Raw genomic sequence first — 23336 nt, forward strand, 5'->3', positions numbered from 1 at the left:
TGCATTGAAGGTCTGGTTTTAAGGAAAAAAAAAAAAATTAATGCCTTGTTCTTTCAGAATTTTGCAAGTTTGCTGTAATTATTCTTGTCGAGTGAGGTTGCGCAGGATTTGCATATCAGTACTTCATGGCGTAGCCTGTCGGTAGCAGAGCCCTGTAAAGCAGTCAACCCAGGAAGCCCAGTGTGTGTAGATTAGTTGTCATCTTCTCAAGATGAGCAACAGATCAGCGAGTTCTCACGATCATTGGTTTGTTTTAACTCCCAGGCTGGCTCACTGGAAGAATTTATACTTCAAGATGCAGAGGTTTTTAAAATTTTTCTCTGATGCGGAGCATGCTTGCAAGACCATTTGCCTATGGGCAGGATGGTGAAGGCAGCAAGAGCTCTTTCCACAGTGTATTTCATAGAATCATTTTGGTTGGAAGAGACCCTCAGGATCAAGTTCAATTATAACCTAACTCTAGCAATAAACCATGTCCGTAAGAACCTCATCTAAACGCCTTTTGAACCCCTCCAGGGATGGTGACTCCACCACTGCCCTGGGCAGCCTGTTCTAATGCCTCACAACCCTTTACGGGAAGAATTTTTCCCTAATATCCAATCTAAACCTCCCCTGGTGCAACTTGAGGCCGTTTCTTCTTGTCCTACCGCTTGCTGCTTGGGAGAAGAGACCAACACCCTCCATGCTACAAACTCCTTTCAGGTAGTTGTACACAGCAATAAGGTCTCTTGCTGGGTTTCACCTGTGGGTTTTGTGTCATCTCAAGCCCAGTTGACCGAAGACAGCATTGCTGACATGGTTATAAATCCACATAAACATCAGCGTATCTCTTCAAAAGGCTGAGAGCTGGGGTTTTCTTAAGACTCTGGATGAAAACAGCCCCTGAAACATTTACCGCCTCACAGCCGATCCTGAAGCGCTTCCCTGCGGGCCGACGGGGGAGCGGCGGCCGCGCGGTGGCTCTGAGGGAGCGGGCTCTGCGGCGGCTGTTGCGGTTCGTTCAGTGCAACGAGCCCGGGCTTCACCTCAGGCCCGGCTCCCGCGGCTGTCCCCACTGTCCCGCCGCCGGGAGCTGCCCCGCTCCTCTCCACAGGGAAAGCAGCATGGAGGAACGGAGGGCGAGCGGGTGTTCTGTGCCCTCAGGGGCTCCTCTGGCGGGTCAGACCCTCTCCCGAGCCTGGCGGGCAGCGATAGCACCCTTGTCCCTCCGGGCGCTGCGTGAGGGCTGCGGGGCAGGACACCACCCGCCGCCCCGCCCCGGGACCGCAGGTGTTGGCCGGGGTGGGTTGTCCGCTTTGCCATGGCGGGGGCTGCGAAGGACACCCCGGCGGAGGTAAGGGGCTGGGGAGGGGGAAAGGCGGCCGGCGGGGGGGTTGAGCAGCCCCTCACTCAGCCACAATCCTGGGGGGGAGCGGGGTTGGGGTCCCTTCTGTGCCCTCCTGCTCCGGCGCGCTGCTTTTGAATTTTTATTGCTAGTAAGTTATCGAAAGTGGGGTGGGCGCTCCTGGGGCAGCCCGAACTCGCTGCCGCCGTGTTTTGTGTGGTGCAGCCGGTCTCAGCGAGGTACCTGAAACGCTTCTTCAGCCCTCACACGCCCCCTCCGCCCCCTCCTCCCTCACCAGGAATCTCAGTGTGACTCGGGCGCTTTCCCTCCAGTGCACTCCCCGCTTCGGTGGCAGGATAAAGCTCCTTCTCCTTCCACTCTTTGCCCTCCGGGGCCATCTCTGCCCAAGGCAGGTGCGGTGTGTGGGTGGGATGGGGTTTGTTCTCCTCAGGAAGCCTCATCAACTGCTGACTTCCAGATGGGTGTTGAAAGAAAGTATCTAAACCTTCCTCTTTAGACTCGGTTCTTGCTGAGATATGTTAGAGGCAGATAAGAGTGGTGCCCCCTTCACTGTGTCTCTTGAGGTCACGCTGGGAAGGGGCAGCTTCAGGACATTGGGGCTGGGGACGTTCAAGCCATGGAGCTCATCAGCTGCTGTGGGCACATGCTGTTCAGGCTTGAAATTCTATGTTCGGAAAGCATCTGGGTGAATTAATGGGAGAAGTCTGAAGATTTTAAACAGAAATGCTGTCTTTGGCTCACAGAGCCCCTTGGCTCTATATTGCTGTCAGCTGGAAGAATATCCCGGGAAAGCACCTCTGTACCCTCCGCTGTTCACGTGCCCTTTCGAGGTGTCTGCACCCGAGCTGTGCTCCTGTTGTTTCTTCCACACCGGGGTGGGCTGATGTCGCTGAGAAACCCAAGAACAGTCCTCAGGATACTTGATATGAGGGACCTGGGATGCCACCTATGACTGTCACGCTTCTAAGAGGCAGTTTTATGGTCACTCGCAGAACAGAGACATTACCAATATTATTTCTGCACTGAGAGAAAAGCTGACTCAAAACATGCTCCTCGTTAGCTACATTTTCATTGTTTCTCAGATAAACCCAGGCTGGCATTTATCTCTGAGCCACAGGTTTTGCTCTTTTTTCTTACTGCTTTTAAATTACTTGTTGGTTCAGTTCTGGACTCAACTGATAAATAATAGCTTAGGACAAAATGCAGCTGCTCCCTATGCTCGTAATGTTCATGCAACATCTTCATACAGTTGAAAACAGTAGTTTTCAATGTGCTTAAATAGTTTATTTAGAAATAAAATGATCTGTTGTAAACATTGTATTCAAATTCTGTTCTGTTGAGGAACAGAAAACTTACGAGCAATGGAAAGTACAGTTTTAACTTACGAGAGAATTAAAAATAAAGGAACTGTGGTGTATGAGATGCATTCATTTTCTATAACAATGTTTAGACTTATTCTTCTATTTAGGAAGCAAAATCAAATCTGTCAGCTATTATGCTGTCTTGCTTTACCTTGAGACACAATTAACTTTTATATGAAGGGGGCATGTGTAAGTACAAAATTATCAAGTTAATCCGAGAAAAAAATATGTTATAACTTCATTTGACCTTCCTTTCTCTTACCTCTCACCTCATCCTCTCACCTTTCTTCTAAAGCCTGTGGAAGCAATTTGGTGTTGACATTCAACAACTCCAGAGGGATCTCAAAGCAAAATTAACATTGTCAGTACTTAGTATTTTGTTCCTTATTTGACCACTACCTACACATTCAGATCTTAAATCAATTTTGGAGTACTTGAAGCTTACTGATGAACTTGCAACAAGTGAAAAAGCTTTCACTGGATTGCACAGAAATCAAGTGATTTCTTTTGCTCAAGGCAGCCATCCAGCAGGGAAATTTAAGATAAAAACCCTGATACTTGTTCATGGTCAATGTGCTGCCGTTGGTCAAGCTGCACAAGCACGATGTTACCCTTCTCCAGTTTCTGGTGTCATTATTATAGCAATAACATGTAGTCCCAACTAGGCCTGGATCTTATGATAGACAGCTGCCATGTGTATATTTTTCTACTCTTAACTGTAAGCCCAGGAAGTTAGAAGGAAGAAAATATTTCAGCTTTACTGGTGCAGAGACCTACCTTCATTTTTACTACTGTCTAATGGTCTACTGAGGTAGAAAATGTGGTGATTACCACATAGCTTCAATAAAGAGAGCCAGAATAGATCATGGGCTGCTTGTTTTGGAAAAAGACGCCAGCATGTAGAGTCAGAATAATTATTTCTCAGCAGATAAATAGAAACTATGGGGCACTCAATGAAGTTACCAGGCAGCAGATCTGTAATGAAAGCAGTGGCATTTCCTTTCATGGTATGTGTCATTCACACATAGAACTGCTGTGGTATATTATGACTTAAAGCATGAATGAGTTCCAAAAATAATTAGGTAAAATAAAAGAACAGTTATTAAACAGCAATCAGGATGTAACTTCCATTTTGGGAAGTACATGAACTGCTGATTGCTCGCAGTTTTGAGGCTGACTGAGCAGGACAACTCTATGTGCTGTGTCCATTTGACACCTTGTTTTGTTCTGAAAAAACATTCAGAAAAGAATAGTGAAAACTTAACTACTGCTGTGACAGAAGTATCAACTTGGCTTCAAGGTGATCTGGCGGTGTGGTTCAGAAAGTGGTTGAGCAGTGTCCTGGGGGTGTGTGGAATCACAGCGAGACTTTTTTTAAAAAAAAAGTGAATGTATTAAGATTATAGTAAAGACAGGAGTACTGCCTACAGTTTAGAACTTGGTTGAGTGTTTCCTGTAAAACAACTTTAATTAGAGCAATTCTTAAGAACTTGAATTTCTTTGTTTTATAAAAATATTTTGGAATAGTATATTTTATATGAAGGCATTTATTTTCCTGTCTTCTCATGGCCTTAGCTATTGAAAGGATGCAGGGCGATGTTTTTAAACTGAAAGAGAGATGTAAAGAAGAAACTTCTGTGATAAGGGTGGTGAGGCACAGGAAATGGTTGCCCAGAGGAGTTGTGGATGCCCCATCATTGGAAGAGTTGAAGGTGAGGAGCGACAGGGCTCTGAGCAACCTGGTATGGGTAAAGGCGTCCCTGCCCGTGGCCGGGGAGTGAACTGGATGATCTTTAAAGGTCCTTTCCAATCCAGACCATGGATAGGATAGGATAGGATAGGATAGGATAGGATAGGATAGGATAGGATAGGATAGGATAGGATAGGATAGGATAGAATAGAATAGAATAGAATAGAATAGAATAGAATAGAATAGAATAGAATAGAATAGAATAGAATAGAATAGAATAGAATATTCTGAGTTGGAAGGGACCCACAAGGATCATCAAGTCCAACTTACGTATGAAAAAGGGAGAGTCACTTTGTGTAGCAAATATGTATATAGTCTGTTTGTTTTGTTTAAAGGTTCTCACCAAATTAAATAGTATATTGTTCTGATGAAGACTATCTCGTGACTGTCTACCTCTCTTTTTTTCTGGAAAGAAGAAAATCGCCCATATGGAGTCAAATGATATCTGCTGTGGCTATAATACCATTTTGCACCTCGTGACCTGACGCTGTCCTCTTGGGTGTAGTAATGGGATATTGCCCCATTTTTCTCTGTAGAAACAGAAAAAGGAAAGAATCCTGATAACTTGAGCTTGCTTGTTCACACCCAATCAGATAAAACAGTTCAAAGGCAAATGATTAGATGATGAAAGTCTCTGTCTAGAAATCTATAACTTATCAAAACTGTTAGGTAGTAAAGATGATGGTACTTAGTAAATTTAAAACTATTCAGAAATTAGGTGATGTATCAGAATCTTATCATTGTGGGGGAACTCATTACCATATATCTATTTTTATCCTGATCTAACATAAGAATTAAGGGCTTGTCTCTTCAGTTCAGAGGGAGGGCAGACCCAGGATTAATTTTGCTGCTTCTCCTCATGTTTCTTGGTTCCTGCTCACAGCATTCTTTAAAGAGAGACCGAAAGCTTTAAAGTCTAAATTTCGGTTGGATTTGTTGTCCCTTTGAAAGGAATTAATGCTGAGTCATTTTCTTCCCATATTTTGAATTTTATGGCATGAAATTAAGTCTTAAGATTTTTTTTAAAGGTTTTCTAGTATTGTGGAACTTGTACTATTGGAGAACACAGCGTTCTTCATTAGAATTTCTATTAGTCTCTGTGGTTTTTAGTCTTTTCATTATGGTTATGAAACCTTTTCAGCTTTTGTCTTACTCTCATTTAGCAATTCTATCAGAGAATATTGTCAAATGCTTATGATACTTTTCAAACATCAAAAAACAAACGAGAGCACAGTTTTGCAAAATTTTTGAAACACATCTGGAGTGACTCAAAGTCCTTCCTAAACAAGGCATGAACCCCAATATTCCCTTTCTTTATTATGCCGATTTTCACAAAAGTTGTTGAAAAGTCAAGTCAAAAGGAAGATGTACAAAGCCGAGCGACTTTATCAGGGTCACACCAGCATTTTGTGACAAAGGAAGGAAGGAACGGAACAAGGATATTTCAAATCTCTTCGGTCTCCATTTGTCTGTGGATCTTTCCTTCTAATCACCATGGCATGTGAGCGTATATCAATCATTATGGTCTTAAAGGTTAATATAAGAAATTATTTTCTTTAGAAAAGTTTTCAACCTTGAAAAAAATCTGAATTAAACATTCAGAGACAAAACTAAACTCAGAAAAGAGTGTAACAGTGTGTGCACTTCTGTGCTGCTTCTTGGTGGTTTGTGGACTTGTTTCTTTTTAACAGCTTGTGAGAAGCAGGTGGGTAAGCCTGGATTCCCTTGTAGGAACACTATAATCTGGTTTTAGGGGCTGAATTAAGGAACAAGACCATTAAAAACCAAAGCAATGATCATCCAAATGTTTGTTGATGGTAGGGGTTGAAGGCCTATGAATTTCATAGTGGAATACCTGTGAAGCGAATCCCTGAATGTGGTGTTCACCTTGGACTTTAACTTTGTAACTTCTGTAGCTTTTTGACTTGTGTACCTTCTTTTTCTCATCACTCGTTCTGCTTCGTCTTGAACAGGAATACCGGCTCTCGATTTGCAGCAAATTGTGCTACGCGATAGGAGGAGCCCCAAATCAAGTGGCAGGGAGTGCTGCTGCTTTCTTCCTGCAGATCTACCTGCTGGACATAGCCCACGTAAGTAGCACAAGAAACCTTCACAGATTGTAGACTTAGCTCAACCCTGATGTTGTCAACAATATCCCTGGAATGATAAAAGCTGAATGAGCTAATAAAGCTTTTAAATTGTCTTGTTATCATAGCCTCTAGCTGTCCAGGATCCTGGAAACTTCATTAACTTGTCCAGAAATGTATTATTTTTTCTTTTTTCACTAGTTTCCTTTCCGTCTTCAAGGGGCCATTGTTTGCTTTTAGTTTGGGAATATTAGAAGAACTTCAGGCACAGTAGAGCTCACATACTTGCAGACATGAGAAAAGCAGTTTTCTGTGTCAGAGAGTATGAGACATCTGAAACATTAATAGCACCATGCTGAGGTTATGAAGTTTTGTTCATTTGTTTTAGTTAAAAATCACTGCAGTTCCATCCAGTGGCCACTATAACTTCACATACATTTTGTTTGGTTTGTCTAGGATAACTTCTTTGCAAAGAAAGCTTAGTTATCTTTCCAGAAGGTTCTTTGCTTCCCGTCTTTGGCTTTCTGGTGCAGAAGTAGACGTGGTAAAACAAAGCACTAGGAGTCACCTTGTTCATCTGACTTTCAGCTGCTCCAGCTGAATTTCAGGACAGCAGAGAAACAGAAAAATGATCCATAAGCATTTTTTACCAGCCTGGATTGTCTTGTATGTCTGTGTGGTAACTAAGTGAGACAGACAGAATATTATAGGATAGAAAAAAAAAGGATTTTAGGAAGGTGAGGCCAAATTGCAGGAACTGTGAGAACAGATGTAGCTGAAACTACATGAGTGGCTTTCAGCACAGATGACTCTTTATTTGCTGGAAAGAACAGGAGGTTCTGGATCAGATATTGTTATCAGTTTACTGTTTAAGCTGTAGAAAGACAGGATATCATGAAAAGGGGGAGTGAAGGTCTATAAAAGGTTGGATTTATGGTTTTCCTACAGAAGTCTAATATCAGAAGCTGAGGTGTGACCTACTGATAAAATTTGCAACGCGGTAAGACTGGCTTGTAAAACCGAGATCTTGAGTGTCTTGTTGAGACCAAAGTCATAAGATTTAGCAAAGGAGGCAGTGACAGTGATGTCAAAGATGGTGAGTGGAGAGAAGGATTTGGGGGTGCTGGAGGATGAAAGATTGAACATGAACTGGCAATGTGTGCTTGCAGCCTGGAAGGCCAATTGTATCTTGGGCTGCAACAAAACCAGCAGGTGGAGGGAGGTGATTCTGCCCCTCTGCTCCGCTCTGGTGAGACCCCACCTGCAGTTCTGTGTCCAGCTGTGGAGCCCTCAGCACAGGACACACATGGACCTGTTGGAGAGGGGCCAGAGGAGCCACAGAAATGATCCCAGGCTGGAACAGCTCTGCTGGGAGGACAGGCTGAGAGAGCTGGGGTTGTTCAGCCTGGAGAAGAGAAGGCTCCAGGGAGACCTTATTGTGGCCTTTCTGTCCTTAAAAGGGACCTATAAGAAAGATGGGCACAGACTTTTTAGCAGGGCCTGTTACTACAGGACAAGGGGTGATGGTTTTAAACTAAAGGAGGGGAGATTCAGGCCAGACACGAAGAAGAAATTTTTTACACTGAGGGTGGTAAAACAGTGCCCCAGGTTGCCCAGAGAGGTGGTGGATGCTCCATCCCTGGAGACATCCCAGGCCAGGCTGGACGGGGCTCTGAGCAACCTGATCTGGGTGAAGATGTCCCTGCTCATGGCAGGGCTTGGACTGGGTGAGCTTTGAAGATCCCTTCCAACCCAAACTATTTTATGATCTTATGATGATGTGGAATCTGAGGAGCTGGAGACAGAACAGGTAACTGGGAGATGCTGCAGGGAGGTGGATGCAGCTCTGACTGCAACTGTTTCACACTTACATCAAGAATGGCAATACAAGCATTGGGAGTGAGGAAGACACTAATACCGTTTTCCCAGTGTGCTTATAAATACAGCAATTTCCCCATTTTCTAACACAAAAATTGGAAATTCTTGAAGCTAGGGACTGTTTATTTCTTTATCTGTTTGTGTACATTGCACAGAATGCTGGGGTTCTTGCATCTTTGGGCACTACCTAAGTAAAAGACATAATAATAATTATTTCGTTAACAAGCTCATACTGAAACCAAATAATTTTGCTTAATGTTTGTAATGATACACTTAGTGCTTCGTTAAGGGGCTTAATTATTTGTTCCTTGATGGTTTAGTTTGTTTTCTGAAGAAATCCCGAAGAGACAGGATTTATTTCAAGGCCTGATAAACAGCTCTGAAATCCTGTGGTGTTTTCTACGTGTTTTCAGTGGAGAGAATGTAATTTTACAGTCACTACTTGGATTTAATTCTTGCCCAGTTAGAGGGCAGAACAGTTTTAGCGCTTTGAGATTATGAAACTCACTAAGTATAATCTTTCATACAGGATCTGGATCCTTTCTAAGAAAATTACATTTTATTCATATGCTGTAGCTTACATTTTTCCATTTGAATTCCATATTCCACCTAAATTATCCGTATTATATAATTTACTATGGACATATAAAGATAACTCCAAACCACACAGGATCCTTGAGTCAAATTACTAGACAACACCAGAATCTTTGATAGGAGGATCCTGACCTTTATTCATTTTGAGACAAGTGAATTTAGCATATTTTATCTTGTATTTTATTAACACTGAGTGGTGTCTGGCATTGGTACAGACGAACACTGTCTAGATTTAGAGACTAAGAAGTGCAGCCAAGGGACGTATAAGCCCACAATGATGATGAGGACAGGGTGACTACACAGACTGCACTCCTAACATGAGAGGTTTTAATTTTCCTCAAGGCTTTTTTCCACCTCTCTTTATCTAATACTCACTTTCCTCCCGCCTGTTCAAGTTATCTGAACAAAATACCAATGTGAAACCCACTTAATTTGGAATTTTCTGTCCCTGTGTCCCTCATAACTGCAGTATTTCAATGCCTGTACTTTTCTGACTGCTGTTTTCTTCTTGTTTTTGCTGACATGCCTCTTGAGAAGCCATGGTGACCTGTGAGCAGTTCCAGCGCAGCCCCCACAGCAAGTCTGGCTGAGGGCTGGTGGGCTACTGGCCACCCTGGCTGTGGGAAGCCACAAGTCAGCAAAGGTGGATGAGGGGAACGTCAGCAAACTGCTGTGGGACACAGCCCAGCGCTCATCCCAGCTTTATCCTGTGGTACAGCAATAGGATCATAGAATGTCTTGAGTTGGAAGGGCCCACGAGGATCATCCAGTCCAACTCCTGTCCCTGCACAGGACAACCCCACAGTTCACACCATGTGTCTGAGAGGATTGTCCAGTCTCTTCTTGAGCACCGTTAGGCTTGGAGCCATGACTATCCTTCTCTCTGGTGACCAGTGACAGAACCCGAGGGAATGGCAGGAAGATGTGCCAGGGGAGGTTCAGGTTGGACATGAGGAAAAGGTTCTTCTACCCAGAGGGTGCTGGACACTGGAACAGGCTCCCCAGGGAGGTGTCACGGCCCCAAGCCTGACAGTGTTCAAGAAGAGACTGGACAACGCCCTCAGACACACGGTGTGAACTGTGGGGTTGTCCTGTGCAGGGACAGGAGTTGGACTCCATGATCCTTGTGGGTCCTTCCAACTCAGGCCATTCTATGATTCTGCCTCCCTTACAGTTTCAGTGGCGTGAACTGAGCACTTGGAAGAGAACCCACATTTTTCAACTCAGCTCTCCACAGATATATGCGAAAAATAACTACTTCTCCTGGGATAAACTGTTTCTGTAGAGACACTTAATATGGTCCTTCTGGGTTAATTTCGCAGGTTTTGCTACTTGGCCATTTTCTCCTCCTATGTAATCCATGAACGTTTTTCCAGTGAGATCTGTTGGACATGTGCTGGCAACTTTGATTGGAACAGATGTTCCTTATGCAGTTCAGTTGTCACAGTTCAGTTCTGGGGGGATAAATCTCGCTGTGCCACAACCTCTTCTGCAGCCACATGCCATCACTTGGCAGCCTTGTCCGTAATCTCGGGAGATGAAAAAACAGAAGGGCATGTAAACAACCCCCTCTACTTTTTTTTTTTTCCTAGATCAGGACAAGATAAAGATGGGGAAATGGGTCTGTGTGGGGAACAGAGCGAGGAGATAATTACATGGGGACATGGTCAGGTTTTATGACTGAAACAAAGACTTTAATCTACTATTTGACTGACTCGTTTTCCTAGTTTTAAACACGTTTATAATCTCTCCTTCCTTGCACTTTTACCCTCTAATCCATTCTTGCATAGTGCCTGTCTCAATGTCTCATGTATTTACTATGGGTAACCAGTAGTAATTTCTATGACTGCAGCGGACATGTTTCGTAAATGAACTATCATTATTCTTTTAAACACTGAGGTTTATTCTAGAAAGTTGCTTTATGCTGTTTCATTGTATTGTGAGACAATGGCTCCTGTTTACAGTATGGTGTCTGTACTTTCAGATCACTCCGTTTCATGCTTCTTTGGTGCTGTTCATTGGCAAAGCCTCAGGTGCAGTTACTGATCCTGTTGCTGGCTTTTTTATTAGCAAAAGTAGATGGACAAAAATTGGCCGTCTCATGCCCTGGTAAGTATAAATGTATACATATACTTATATATATAAACATGAATATTGCGTGTTGTGATTGTATAGCCACCTCATTGAATTAGACTAATTTTCCATTGCTTGTTTCCCAGACAACAGTGATTCATTCTACATATGCAACATTTTTTTAAAAAGGTCATGTAATCATGTAATTTCCTTTTAACTTGTTCACCCGCGGAAACACAGAAGAGGTTCTCTACCACAGAAAAAAATAAAGCCAAGACACTGCATTGTTAACAAAACTGGAAGCTCAGATCTAAATCTTCCTTTATTCTGCAGTTAAATTTTCATCATTGTCTAGACTCCTTAAGTTTGGTTTCACTCCTCCAAAGTTGGAACTTGTTTCTGCGTGTCTCCTGGTGCCTTCACTTCTCACATCAGCCTTTCAGGAGCTCCATTAACTTTAATTCTCTCAGCCTTTTAATTTGGGAAAGCATGTGTGCACATATGTGGGACAGACATGATACCACAGTGTTGAAGGGTGCAACAACCAGTGCTGCCCTGGCACTTTTACATTCTTCTTTACAGCAGCCCTTCTGGTCCTGCTTCTCGCACGTCCCTGTAATCAAAATACTTAATTAAAAAATCACTATTACTTTTATAATGGAACAAGATGCTGTAAGATTTTGATCAGCATGTCAAAAGGGACAGAGTGACGCTTCACTGTGACATACTCACCTCTTGTAAATACTCCAACTAGTGCACTTGTTCATGTGCTATAAGGACGTTAGAAGAATGAATGTTATTTGTATAGGAAGGAGATGATTGACAGGTGTCAACAAGAAAATTGGAAAGCAGTGGTCTGTGTTAGAGGAACCCAAGCTCATCTATGCCATAGGGCATTTATTTGTTGGGTTCTTAATATTTTGGAAGTCTGAGTAGTTTGTGAAATAGGTAGTCTTTCATCACTGCTCTATCTCATGCATTATAAGGTTGTATTGTAAGATATTTTTAATTAATTTATCCTGAACAAAGAAATTGAATTTTCATGGATAATAAGCCCAATTTTTTTAGCTGGTGGTTCCCTTGCTGTTGTGTGGTTTTAGGGCTATAGAAACTTGTCTGTGAGCATCTTATATCTGGCAAAGAATAGAAGGCAAGTACACGCTGGAAGGTGGCTGAGATCAGTTGCTCCTGGCCCCAGCAGGAAAAGGGACTTGGGGTCAAAGTTAAACTTTTTGTCAAGAGCCCCACAGGGAAAGAGGATCTTGCTTCTCTTGCTCTTTTCAGGATTTGGTTTGTAGCCAGGTGAATGGAATGCTCTTCCAACAAGCACTGAATTAACCAAGTAACAAAGTTATTAAAAAAGAAAATACTGACTTTTTATACAAGTACCGTTAGATGTATTCTGATGCCCTGGGTTTTTTTCAGTTCTCTGAAAAGACCGCAAATACACGTGTTTAGTGTTAACGTTAAATCGATGTTAGAATAACTTCCACCCTAGCACAAGCATGAAGTTATCAGCCCTTTGCACTGTAAGCCAGTTACTGTACAACTTGCATTTCTTACAGGAAAAGTGCTTATCTAACCCAGCCTTTAACTTGCATTTGTCAAACAGCAGCTTTCTTTCCAGAAGGATTTTGTCTGTATTTTTGGTCATGGTAAATTTTCATGTGAATTTTGTTCGTGCACTTCGGAGGTCAGAACGTACTTATGCAGAGCAAAAAATGGGTCTTCCACTAGTTAAAAAATACTTCAGTATTTTGAAATTATTCTGACTTCTTAAGTATCTAGAGTGAAGCAATGGAACTGACTCAGTCAGAAAAGCTTACCAGCGAAGCAAGAACATTAGTAAAGAAGGTGAATGTTTGACTATAGCTTAATACTGTACTCAATATAATAAACTATCAATCTCTATTGATCTCTTTTATGTAAGGTGTTTAAAAGGCATAAGCAGAAATTTACTTCAAATACACAAACCTGGTCAAATATTTTGTCAAAGGAGATAATAGTAGAATATTAGATATTCACCAACTTCAGCAAGGCTCTCGAAACTCAGCCACATTACTGAGGAAAGGAAAATGTGGAAAGAGGAGAGAAAGAGGGAAGAATACTAAGAGGGTTATTGCTGAAAAGCCGCATGCAAAATTTGCTATGAAAATATTTTACTAGGGTGAGTCTGTCAGGACACCGGTCTGGAAGAGCTCACACTTCTGGAAAGGAAAGTCAATTCCCTGAAATGTGTTAGAATTTGATCCTTATTTGTGTTTTCCATTGCTGACCGGCTGTGGATGAACTGTGGCCTGAGGACCCAAGGGACAGAGAATACCAGAACCTGGCATTTTCCTTCAGTGCTCAGCTCCCGGTGACGCTGGCCATCCCAAAGAGCAGCGTGGGAAAGCCATTGTTTTACTAAACTATTTACCCACATTACTCTTTTGTATTCCAGGTTTTCAGTTCGCGATTGCAAAATAATCAGCTGACCCCCAGTGTCAATAGTACTGTTGTGAAGGGATTAATCCATTTTCTCTTTTACATGTTTGGATATTTTTTTGTTGGGATCTTGGTCATCTAATTACATTGTTTAATGCCTGATTTACAGGAATAGAGGAGAGCTCTGATTGCTGCTGCCACTCAGACTTTTCAGAAATAATAACATCTGGCTGCCCCTTCCATATCATGGAGTTTGACAAGTGTTGTCTGCCTGAAACAATTTTTAGAGTAATGTAATTAATGGCTGGTTAATAGCAATGTCTAAAATTTAGATATCTGTGGTTCTTTTTTTCTTTGTTTTTAAAGGCACCTTCCTCACCACAAGATGATCCTTTTGTTTTTGAAGTGATGAGGAATTTTGCTGTTGAGTTGAACAGAGCAAATTATTGTATACCCAAGCAGATACAAACTGCAGGAACTTTTGCAGTGGGCTGTCTATTATTTTTTATGCAGTTTTCAGCATTTTGAAGTCTATTAATGTATTTGCACTTGCTCAAAGTAGCAATGAAGAGGCCAAGTTGAAAGCAAAACTGAGGATGTTAGAGTCAGAAGAGGGAATCCTTGGTAATAGGCAGTCTCATGTAAAAGCTGCTCAAGTGTGCGAAGATCTACTGTGGCAGTAGATCTTAGTTCTCAGTGGCTCTTTCCAATAAAGGTGTAGCCTGAGTGAGACATGTGCTAGGGAATGGCAATATAAGTATGTGTTACAGTGCATGTAAAGGGAAATTGGGTCTGTTCTGAGTGAGCTATTAACTGAAGTATAACTCTTTTCTTTCAGATTTGCTGGTTTTTTTTCAATTTTATGGAAATACTTGAATACATTTTATATTAATCTGTGTATTTAATGCATATTAAATACTTAAAAACATGGCATTATTGCAGTTAGAAACACTACACATAAAATCAATTGCATTATATTGATTATCAGCAGGAAAAACTAATGTACTTTGCTATCATTATGTTGAGATTGTTGATGTGTCGACCTTCTTTGCAGGATGCTGGCATGTACACCCTTCACAGTAGTGTCCTATTTTTTTATGTGGTACCTGCCTCCTTTTGTATCAGGAAGAGTTGCCTGGTACCTGACTTTCTACTGCCTTTTCCAAGCACTGACCACAGTAAGTAGATAACAAATAATGATGTTCTCAGCAGTAACCTACTTGTTTTCTGTGTATGTTAATGCATTTAGATTTAGTAAACTGAGATTTACCAAAACTTTACATTTGATTTCAGCTTCTGGTGGGTTCACGGGATAGCCAGATGTTCTTTTATCAGACTGTCTGCTGGTTGATGGTTTCTGCGAATGCATTCTCTGGCAAATGACCTGTTAATTCAGACACGTTACCTCCAACCACTTTCATTGGCAGTGTCCTAGATACTTGACTCATTCTTGTATAGATCCACAAAGACATTCGGATTTCTAATTCCGATTAGATAACTAGCTTCTCAGAACTTCTATTTTCAGGGGCAATTTGGGAGACCAAGTAGCTTTGTGGTTCTAGTTCTGGGTGTTTTGACTCAAGCTAGAAGACAATGAAAAGTCAGGGTACCAGTGCTGAAATAATAGTGGTAGTCGTCATCGTGATATTTATACTTGGGTAGAAGAGTTTGAGCACATGAACTTTTTAATACAGCCCAGAACTTGCAATATTTATGCAGAACCCATCATTTCAGTGGATCCCAAAGAACTTCTCTGGTACTTTCCATACTGTATGTGTAGGCTTGCATCACCTCATTTTGCCTTATAGCTAATACCAAGGTGGAAAAAGGTATTTTCCATGCACAGCAGATTAGGACTAGAAATAAGACAGCTGCCTTGCAGTTTGGCAGGGTGTATCCCGGCTGTTGGAATTCCACTTCCATGTTTTGAAAAGTGGCTTCCAAACATTCCAACTTTACACAGGAATACAGAATTCCCAGGTCCAACAGATCTGTAAACAGGAGAAAAGCCAAAGTCAAACAAGAAATACAAACATTTTAAATAGAATCATAGAACCCAAGCTATTCACTAGCTCCTTTGTTTCCTCTGTGGAAAGATGGTCCAGAAGACATTCATAATGGCTTAAAATTACTTTCTTTCCTCTCTCTTTTGAAGGAAATGCACGAGTTTTCCATGACAGAGCTTTGAAAACATATACATTTGCCACGTTTAGTGGAGGTGAACAGAAATGTATTTTGTACAGAGTAGAATGCAGATTGTGAGACTTAATTGGCCTGGCTACAAATCTCTGTGGTGGTGGAAACACCACAAAGAACTTGATTGTTCGAGCAGGTTCATGTCCCACTTCCATGACAGTCTGATGGTTTGGCCTGTGTGTTGTTTCAAGATTTTAGAAGTTCTTTTTCTTTTAGTTCAACACTATGAGGACAAGATCCCACTCACATCGGTTATTTTCAGTGAAGTTCTACTGGAGATAAGGCCTCTTCTGTAGTAAAAGTGGGGTCCCTTTACCCAGCATTGCAATAAATATTACGAGTGCATTTTTTCCACCATGATTTTACACTGAGGAATCAATTGCTAGATAGAGTGCTGTAAAAACAATCGATCAACACTCCTCATCTATGTTTTTGGTTGGAGTGTTGACATAGCAATTTGGTGTTTCTGCCTATTCTTAACTCAAATTAAGGAGTGTGTGGCAAAATGGTGCGGAAGACAAGGTAGTTTTCACACTTATCTGCTGGAGTTACATAGTAAGACAGATATTTGAAATATTTGGGGGATTTACACAGTCTTCTGGCTTGAATAAAGCAGAAAATTCAATATGTCTTCACTTCCTGTTAGTTAGTTTAAGTTAGGACCATGACAGTCTCCTAGTGCAAAGAAAACGAGATACTTTATAGCCTGGCTGTGAAGGACGTTTTCCCAAGGAAGCTGAAGGAGCACAGCATTAATGTAAAGCCTGCTAGTAATTTATTATTTGTATTATGAAAGATACTTCTTTTTCTTTTTCTATACTTTACAAAGCAGAAATATATGCCTAAAAAGTATAATGTTCTAATAAAGTGAATTGCAAGGTCACATTAAATCATTTTTCTGGACATCAAGGGAATATAGCATTTACTTTGACATTTCCTAAGTGATGTTCTTTCTTTGCATAGTTATTCCAAGTACCATATTCTGCTCTCACCATGTTTCTCAGCACAGACCAGAAGGAGAGAGATTCTGCAACAGCATACCGTGAGTGTGATCTGGGCTTTCTCATGTGGATTAGGACTGAGCTTTATTTGAAATCATTCTTTGTCTATAGGAAGTTCCTAATGGTTTGTGTCCCTAAAGCCGACTTTTATATGAGAGTTTTAATATCTAATAAAAAATATTTTGTCTTCTTAATGCTTCTATTTTTCTAGCTAAATAGGAGACTTTGATGTTTTATTGTCTCAAATTGTCTGATTAGCAATAAGTTCTTTTTGGTTTCTTGCTGGCCAGACGAAACAATGAAAATCACTCTTACCCAAGCCAGGGTAGGAAATAATTATTTCATTTAAAGATGATTTGTAGGGGGAAAAAACAATGTGCTGATCTTCTTCAGCATTCAATTAAAGAACGTCTGGAAGTAATTTTGAGTATTTTCCTTTTTTTTTAGTTCAGATTTCCTTAGGTTTATGTTTTATGTTATAAACCTGTTTTCTCTGAAAAAATTTTCAGAACTCATAGAGCCAAGACAGTTAACCTCACAAAAAGAGGAGAGTGATTTTGTGTGCATGTTCACACCAACGGAAATCTTTCTTTTATTTCATTTGTGTTTATTTAATTCTAACATATACCAGGTAGTTTAAAGACAGATCTGGCTGTAATATAACTAGCATTCTGACTGTATTAGTTAAAAGAATGATGGCTTCCAGGCCATACCTCAGGTTCTTCAACAATCAAAACCAGACAAAGGTTTTGCTTTGAAGCAAATTGATCAGACCAAAAAAGTGCAATGAAAATATTTTCAACATTTCCTGTACAGATCATAAATTGGATTAGGAGCAGTTTCTTCCCTCCTTCTTTACTCTTCAGCTCTGTCTGCACTTCTTCTTCAGCATGTAGCTGCTCTCCTTCATGGCCACCAGCATTAAGCAAGGCAAAGAGAAAAGAGTCAAATATCACGTGAAAGGCTTTTCTATATCTTAACTTGTCCTTCAGTGTTGCTTTACAATAACTTGTAGGTTTTTTGTTGCATCTGTTTTCTCTTCCTGGCAAGCGCCGTTTTCCACCATTCCTTCTAACCCTGAACATGCTTGCTTGAGTATGTTGAAAACTGGACCAGAGAGGCACATGGAAACGGCCAGAAGTGCTAACAAATCCTGTCAGAAATTCTAGATACAGTACTCCCTGAGTGACCGAATTCCTTTCCGGCCACACGGAGCAGTTGTAATTTGCTTTATCATCAACTGTCTCAAGAGAAAGTCTGGGCTGGCAGTCATAGGACAGGACTAAACAGCAGGAGGTTCCAGTTCTGTTCTATTCTTTGGCACTGACTGTATTCTGAGTCATCTGGCCTAAATTCTAACTAAATCCATGTACCTAGTGTTTTCTATTGTCTGGGTTTATGTCTTCAGAGGCTGTGATCCAACTAAATGTGCTTCCCTATCCGTTAGTCCCATGCAAGGCTTCATAGGCATGTGAAATTTGTGCTCGTAAAAGCTGCTGAACTCCATGCCTGAGAGGTGTTACACGTTTATAGTGTCATTTTATTGTTCAGAAAGGGTTTTACTTTTGAGTGTACAACTGTTCTCCTAAGCCAAGTTAGGGTGGTGGTATGAACCATGGCTTTGACTTTTCATATGTTGGTATCTCTGTGTACTTTGAAATTACATTTGTTTGGAGCCCAGTTTTCTTGTGATGATTATGACTATGTGATAGTCTCATTTTTTCCCCTTTTTTTATTTTTTTTTTTTTAATAAGTGTTTTACTGAAATACTTTTGCCTCTCTTTGGGTTTCATAGAGAACTCTTGTTGATAGACTTTCTTGGATGCAGTCAGTTGTTCAGGCATTTCTTCAACTCTTTAAAGAAAAACAGCTGTGTAATATGAAGTGTGCTTTTTAAAAAAGGCTGGGATTAGAGGACCCATTACCCTCTACTGGAGACAAGCAGAATTGCTCATTGTAAATTTTGTCCTGCTCCTTACGATAAATGCAAGCTAGAAATGCTGGATTCCAAAGTCACTTCAACATAAATCCTATTTATGTTCTGGGCAAAATATAACCTACTTCAAGGTATGATCTGCTTTCTGAAAGATCAGCTTTCTCTGCTAATGTGGAAAGTAATACATTATAAATTCTGAGCACACAAGAACTTTGAAATATGCCTGTTCCTCAGCTCTTGCTACTTCTTAGAAAATAAGGTTTCATAATGGTTGTATTTCTGTTGCCTCTAATGATGCTTCTTGAGTTTTATTCTATGCAAGTGCTTGGCAAAATGCAGATGTAGAGTCCTAGATAAAGGTCATAAATGTGTAGGTGATGTTTTGAAGGAAAGCTGTGACTCAGGTGCATTGGCTTTAAACTGAGTAGTCAACAGTTTGCTGCGAGGCCCAGCTGAGGCCAGTTGTTGCGCAAACACTTCAAATCAGGTTGAGGGTAGAATTTCCACCATCTGCCAGCATTGGTTTAAATTAATGTTACATGAAGCCTCAGTTTTTCAATTCAGAAGCATTCTTTGCTTGGGAATGTACTAGCAATGGTTTAAATGATCCGGGTCTCCTAGGCAGCATCTTTTCCTTAGTTGATCTTCCGTAGCTGTCTGTGTGCATTGCTCTCTCATTAGATGGAGAAATACTTCAGTTCTTTTACAGGAATACACAAAAAGTTGTGTCCAAGGTCCCCTAGGAAGGCTGTTATAGAGCAGGAAACTTGAATAAACCTGAACCCAGGAGCTTTTGAAATGCCTGTTGTTTCCCAGGGAGAGTATGACAACCACCAGGACACAACCTGCTGTGGAAGCGGCTCTTCAAGAATCCCCCACGGTGCTTCTGAGAAAGGAATATGAGACCCCCGAAGCCACTGAGAGAGAATAAGTAGAAAGAAACCTGATGTTTGGGTCAATTAGAAGAGCATTCCCTCATAAACAGAGAGCCTTGGTCCCTGTTCCTAATCTGTTCATTTATTCAGCCCTGTGTACCTTTATGCAAAATGTGTAAATTCTCTGGAGCTGGGACAGTAATTTAGTTTATGTCACTGCCATGGGGATGCTGGGTAAGGCCATATGACATGGAAACAGGAATGGTAGGCTTCAAATCCCTCGGGGTGAGAAGGCTCTAGAACCCAGATTACTCACCTCTCACTTGCAAGAGAGCTGTAGGAACTAGCTGCTTTGTTGACTCATCTTGAGTACATGAAGCATGAGCTGGATGCCCATGTTAGATCTTTGCTTTCCCAAATGGAGACTTTGATTGTTCTTTAGATGATCCGCTGTTCTGATGGCACTTGGAGCATTAGTGATCTGAATCCTTCTCTGATGCTGGGGTAGCCAGTTCTGCCTGACTGTGGCCTTAGGCAGTTAAAAGCATCTGCTGTTTCCAAGGGCTTTGCAGCTGTATTATTTCCAACATAACCCTGAGATAAGGATTGTTTTATTTTACAGTTGGAGAACCTAGAGGTCTGATCAGATAAGTGGCTTGAAAAATGTTTCGCAAGTTACTGTCAAGATGCAAATGAAAGGTCTGATGCCGTGGCTTCTAGTCCTGCTTTGGAAAAAATGGCACTCAGCATTTAAACTGCTCTGGTCCTTCAGATGAAAGATTTCTGTGTTATCCTCTTGTGGCTCCAAATCTCAGCCGCATCCGTCATGCAGCTTGTATAAAAGAGGCTCTTTCATGGAGGCTTCTAAAAGCTGATGAGAAAATAGATAACAAAACTCACTTTCCTTGAAACTGTTCTATTACTGACCTTCCAGTTCTGCTGTTCTTGGTATTGCTTTTGCTGCTTGTTCCCTGTAAAAGAAAATGGTTTGATGAGGTTTTTTCTCAGTGAGACAAAAGAGCAAGCTTGCAGTGAGTGGAAGAATCAAGTTCTCATTTGTACTTCCTTCTTTAGGAATGGCCATGGAAGTGCTTGGGACCTTGATTGGAGCTGCACTTCAGGGGCAGATTGTGGCCAGTGCTCACGTCTCCCATCACTGCACTGTGAATCCCCCAGGAAACACAACCGACTCCTGGCATCACCCTCCCAGCTTTCCAGACCCCTCAGATCCCCTGTCTCCTCAGGTAAGTGCCTATGGGAGCACACTAAAACCTTTTAGGGAAAGGGGTATGGGTATTTCTGTAACACCGTATCACATTCAGACGAGCACAAACACAACTTTCTAAAATCAGTAACACTGGAGCTGAGGCAACGAACTTGTCTTTGCAACCGCTTCTCAGCATAACAGCAGAATTACACTGAGTGGCTTTGCTGCAGGCAGCAAACTGCAAAGTCACTAGAAGGTATATAGCAATCTTTTGTTTTCACTAGGGGCTGATTTACATTTTTAAATAGAAGTTTAGTAAGAAAAGCTTACTCCACCTTGCCAGAAATACTGTGTCCACTTCTGGGGTCCCCAGCAAAAGACAGACACAGACGTGTTAGAGTGGGTCCAGAGGAGGCCACAGAAATGGTCGGAGGGCTGGAACAGCTGTGCTGTGAAGAACAGATAAGAGAATTGGGGTTGTTGAGCCTGGAGAAGAGAAGGCTCCAGGGAGACCTTATTGTGGCCTTTCAATGCGTAAAAAGGACTTATAAGAAAGATGGAAAAAGACTTTTTACCAAGGCCTGTAGTGACAGGGAAAGGGGCAATGTTTTTACACTGAAAGAGGGTAGATTTAGACTAGATAAAAGGAATAATTTTTTTACTATGAGGGTGGTGAGACACTGGAACCAGTTGCCCAGAGAAATTGTGGCTGCCCCGTTCCTGGAAGTGTTTAACATCAGATTGGATGAGTCTTTGAGCAGCCTGGTCTAGTGAAAGATGTCCCTGCCTGTGGTAGGGGGATTAGAACCAGAGAAACTTTAAAGGTCTCATCCAACCCAAATAATTCTATAATTCTGTGAATAAATGGTGGCTTTAGCAGGATCTTTCAGCTCAGCAACACTGCTTTTCAAATTAGTTCTCACTAGGGATCTCCTGTAAAGATTAACGGCTGTTGTGTGAAGGAAACTGTAAGTCCCACTTGCAGTCTGTGTTCCTGTGAAGGTGCAAATCACTGTTGAAAGTCAATGGTAGGTAACAGGCAATTAGTGGGAGCAGGGCTCAGGGGTTAATGTGTGGAATGAACCTACAGATCCATGCTTGTTCTGTTCATTTCCCACAGCAGAATTTTCCTGTAATCCTGCAGAAGTAATTTAATCTCCTCATGCTTCAGTTTGCTGGTTTTTGAGAAATGGAGAAGGTTTTATGTCTGGGACAAAATCCTAAAACCTGATCCAAACCTCAGTGAACACAATTTGATAGTCTTCCATTGTTTCCAGTGGTCTTGAAACAGGCCATGAACAAAAAAAAAATACCTTGTGTAGTGTTTTTAATATGTTGCTTGTGAAATCAGCATTTTGTTGATTCCATTTTACCAATTGCTCGATTCAGCTTTTCTTTTTTCTATTTTCATCTCTTTCTGTGTCAATGCAGGTACTAACTGATGCATAAAATTCCCCATGAAGAAGACTCCTTGACCTGAGTCTAATCTCAGGTGCTTGCTTCGAATCAGGATATACGTATTCATGCTCTGCTTATTGTAGTCAAATAGCTCCTACTACCTCTCTTCAGCAGCAGTGAAATCACAAGATAAAGGCATATTTTTATGCATGCTTTGAATTTACATACCCTGGCACCAACACTGGTAGTCCAGGAAGGGGACCAAGCCTCGCCTCCCCGCAAAACCAGTCACTGTTCTCTGCCTCTGTGCTACCTGATCCATGTTTTTTGGTACAACTCAATGTAAAGCTTCTCACAGAGCTGATCTGGGAAACAGCCTGGGGAGAGCTGAGCTACTTCTGTAAATGGCCATGCCATATTATAGCTGATTAAAGTGGTTTTTAAGCTGCTCATTAGATAACTTCTAGTGTATATTTTAACAAGACAAGGACATCATCCTGAAGCTTAACAATGAATCAACTGTTGAGTAGGTTTTAATTTGAAAAAACAGTGAACATATATAGCCTAAAGTAGCCACCGTTTGTAGGTAGGAATAATATGTTTCATTAAACTAGCTACTAAGACTAGGAAACAGTGGAGAAGCTTTTAGACACGCAAACATTTTTCAGGTCTGAAGAAGTTGTAGTGTGACTGGTAAATTGTCTTTTTTTTCCAATTATATGAGTTAATTTAATTAAAGATATTACCTTCTTCATGTCACTTCCTTATTTACAAGCAGCCTTGTGTTCATTTTTTTTTTGTGAGGATTTCCTGTTTATTGTTTTGGTCTTTGCTTTTTTCCTTCTTCCTCTGTTTTGTGCGTCACCTTCTCAGGTTTTGTAGATGAGTAGTAACCCATGGTTGAGAATGGTCTGGATTGTGGTGTCCAACTGGTTTCCATGGGTTCTGTTCACTCCTTTTTCTGTCCTATCCTTTTGCACAGAATCACAGACTGGCTGGCGTTGAAAGGGGCCTCTGGAGATCATCCAGCCCAACCCACTTGCTAAAGCAAGTTCATCCAGAGTAGCTCCCAAATATTGCTCAGGCTTGGGCAGAAACTATCATGTGAATGAGCTGCTCTGGCAACACACCTCACTCCTTGCTGCCCTGTTTTGTGAGGACCAGGATTTTTTGCTGTTCAGATAATTTGCCGTCAGTTTGGTTGGATT

The 23336-nt window shown here is 41.4% G+C and overlaps 1 protein-coding gene across 2 annotated transcripts in view; it reads left to right on the plus strand.

Annotated features, from left to right (window-relative positions):
- The first annotated feature begins 1176 nt into the window (after positions 1 to 1176).
- The window catches only part of MFSD2B (MFSD2 lysolipid transporter B, sphingolipid), a 40453-nt gene continuing 18293 nt past the window's right edge, over positions 1177 to 23336 (plus strand). For both annotated transcript variants that reach the window (XM_065834881.2, XM_065834882.2), the window contains exons 1-6: positions 1177 to 1333; positions 6430 to 6546; positions 11000 to 11124; positions 14570 to 14693; positions 16675 to 16753; positions 20598 to 20767. In XM_065834881.2, the coding sequence (XP_065690953.2) occupies positions 1301 to 1333; positions 6430 to 6546; positions 11000 to 11124; positions 14570 to 14693; positions 16675 to 16753; positions 20598 to 20767 (648 nt within the window). In that variant the 5' untranslated portion in view covers positions 1177 to 1300. The remainder of the gene's footprint in view (positions 1334 to 6429; positions 6547 to 10999; positions 11125 to 14569; positions 14694 to 16674; positions 16754 to 20597; positions 20768 to 23336) is intronic.

This window comes from Patagioenas fasciata, chromosome 3, assembly GCF_037038585.1.
Source record: "Patagioenas fasciata isolate bPatFas1 chromosome 3, bPatFas1.hap1, whole genome shotgun sequence".
NCBI classification, from domain to species: Eukaryota; Metazoa; Chordata; class Aves; order Columbiformes; family Columbidae; genus Patagioenas; species Patagioenas fasciata.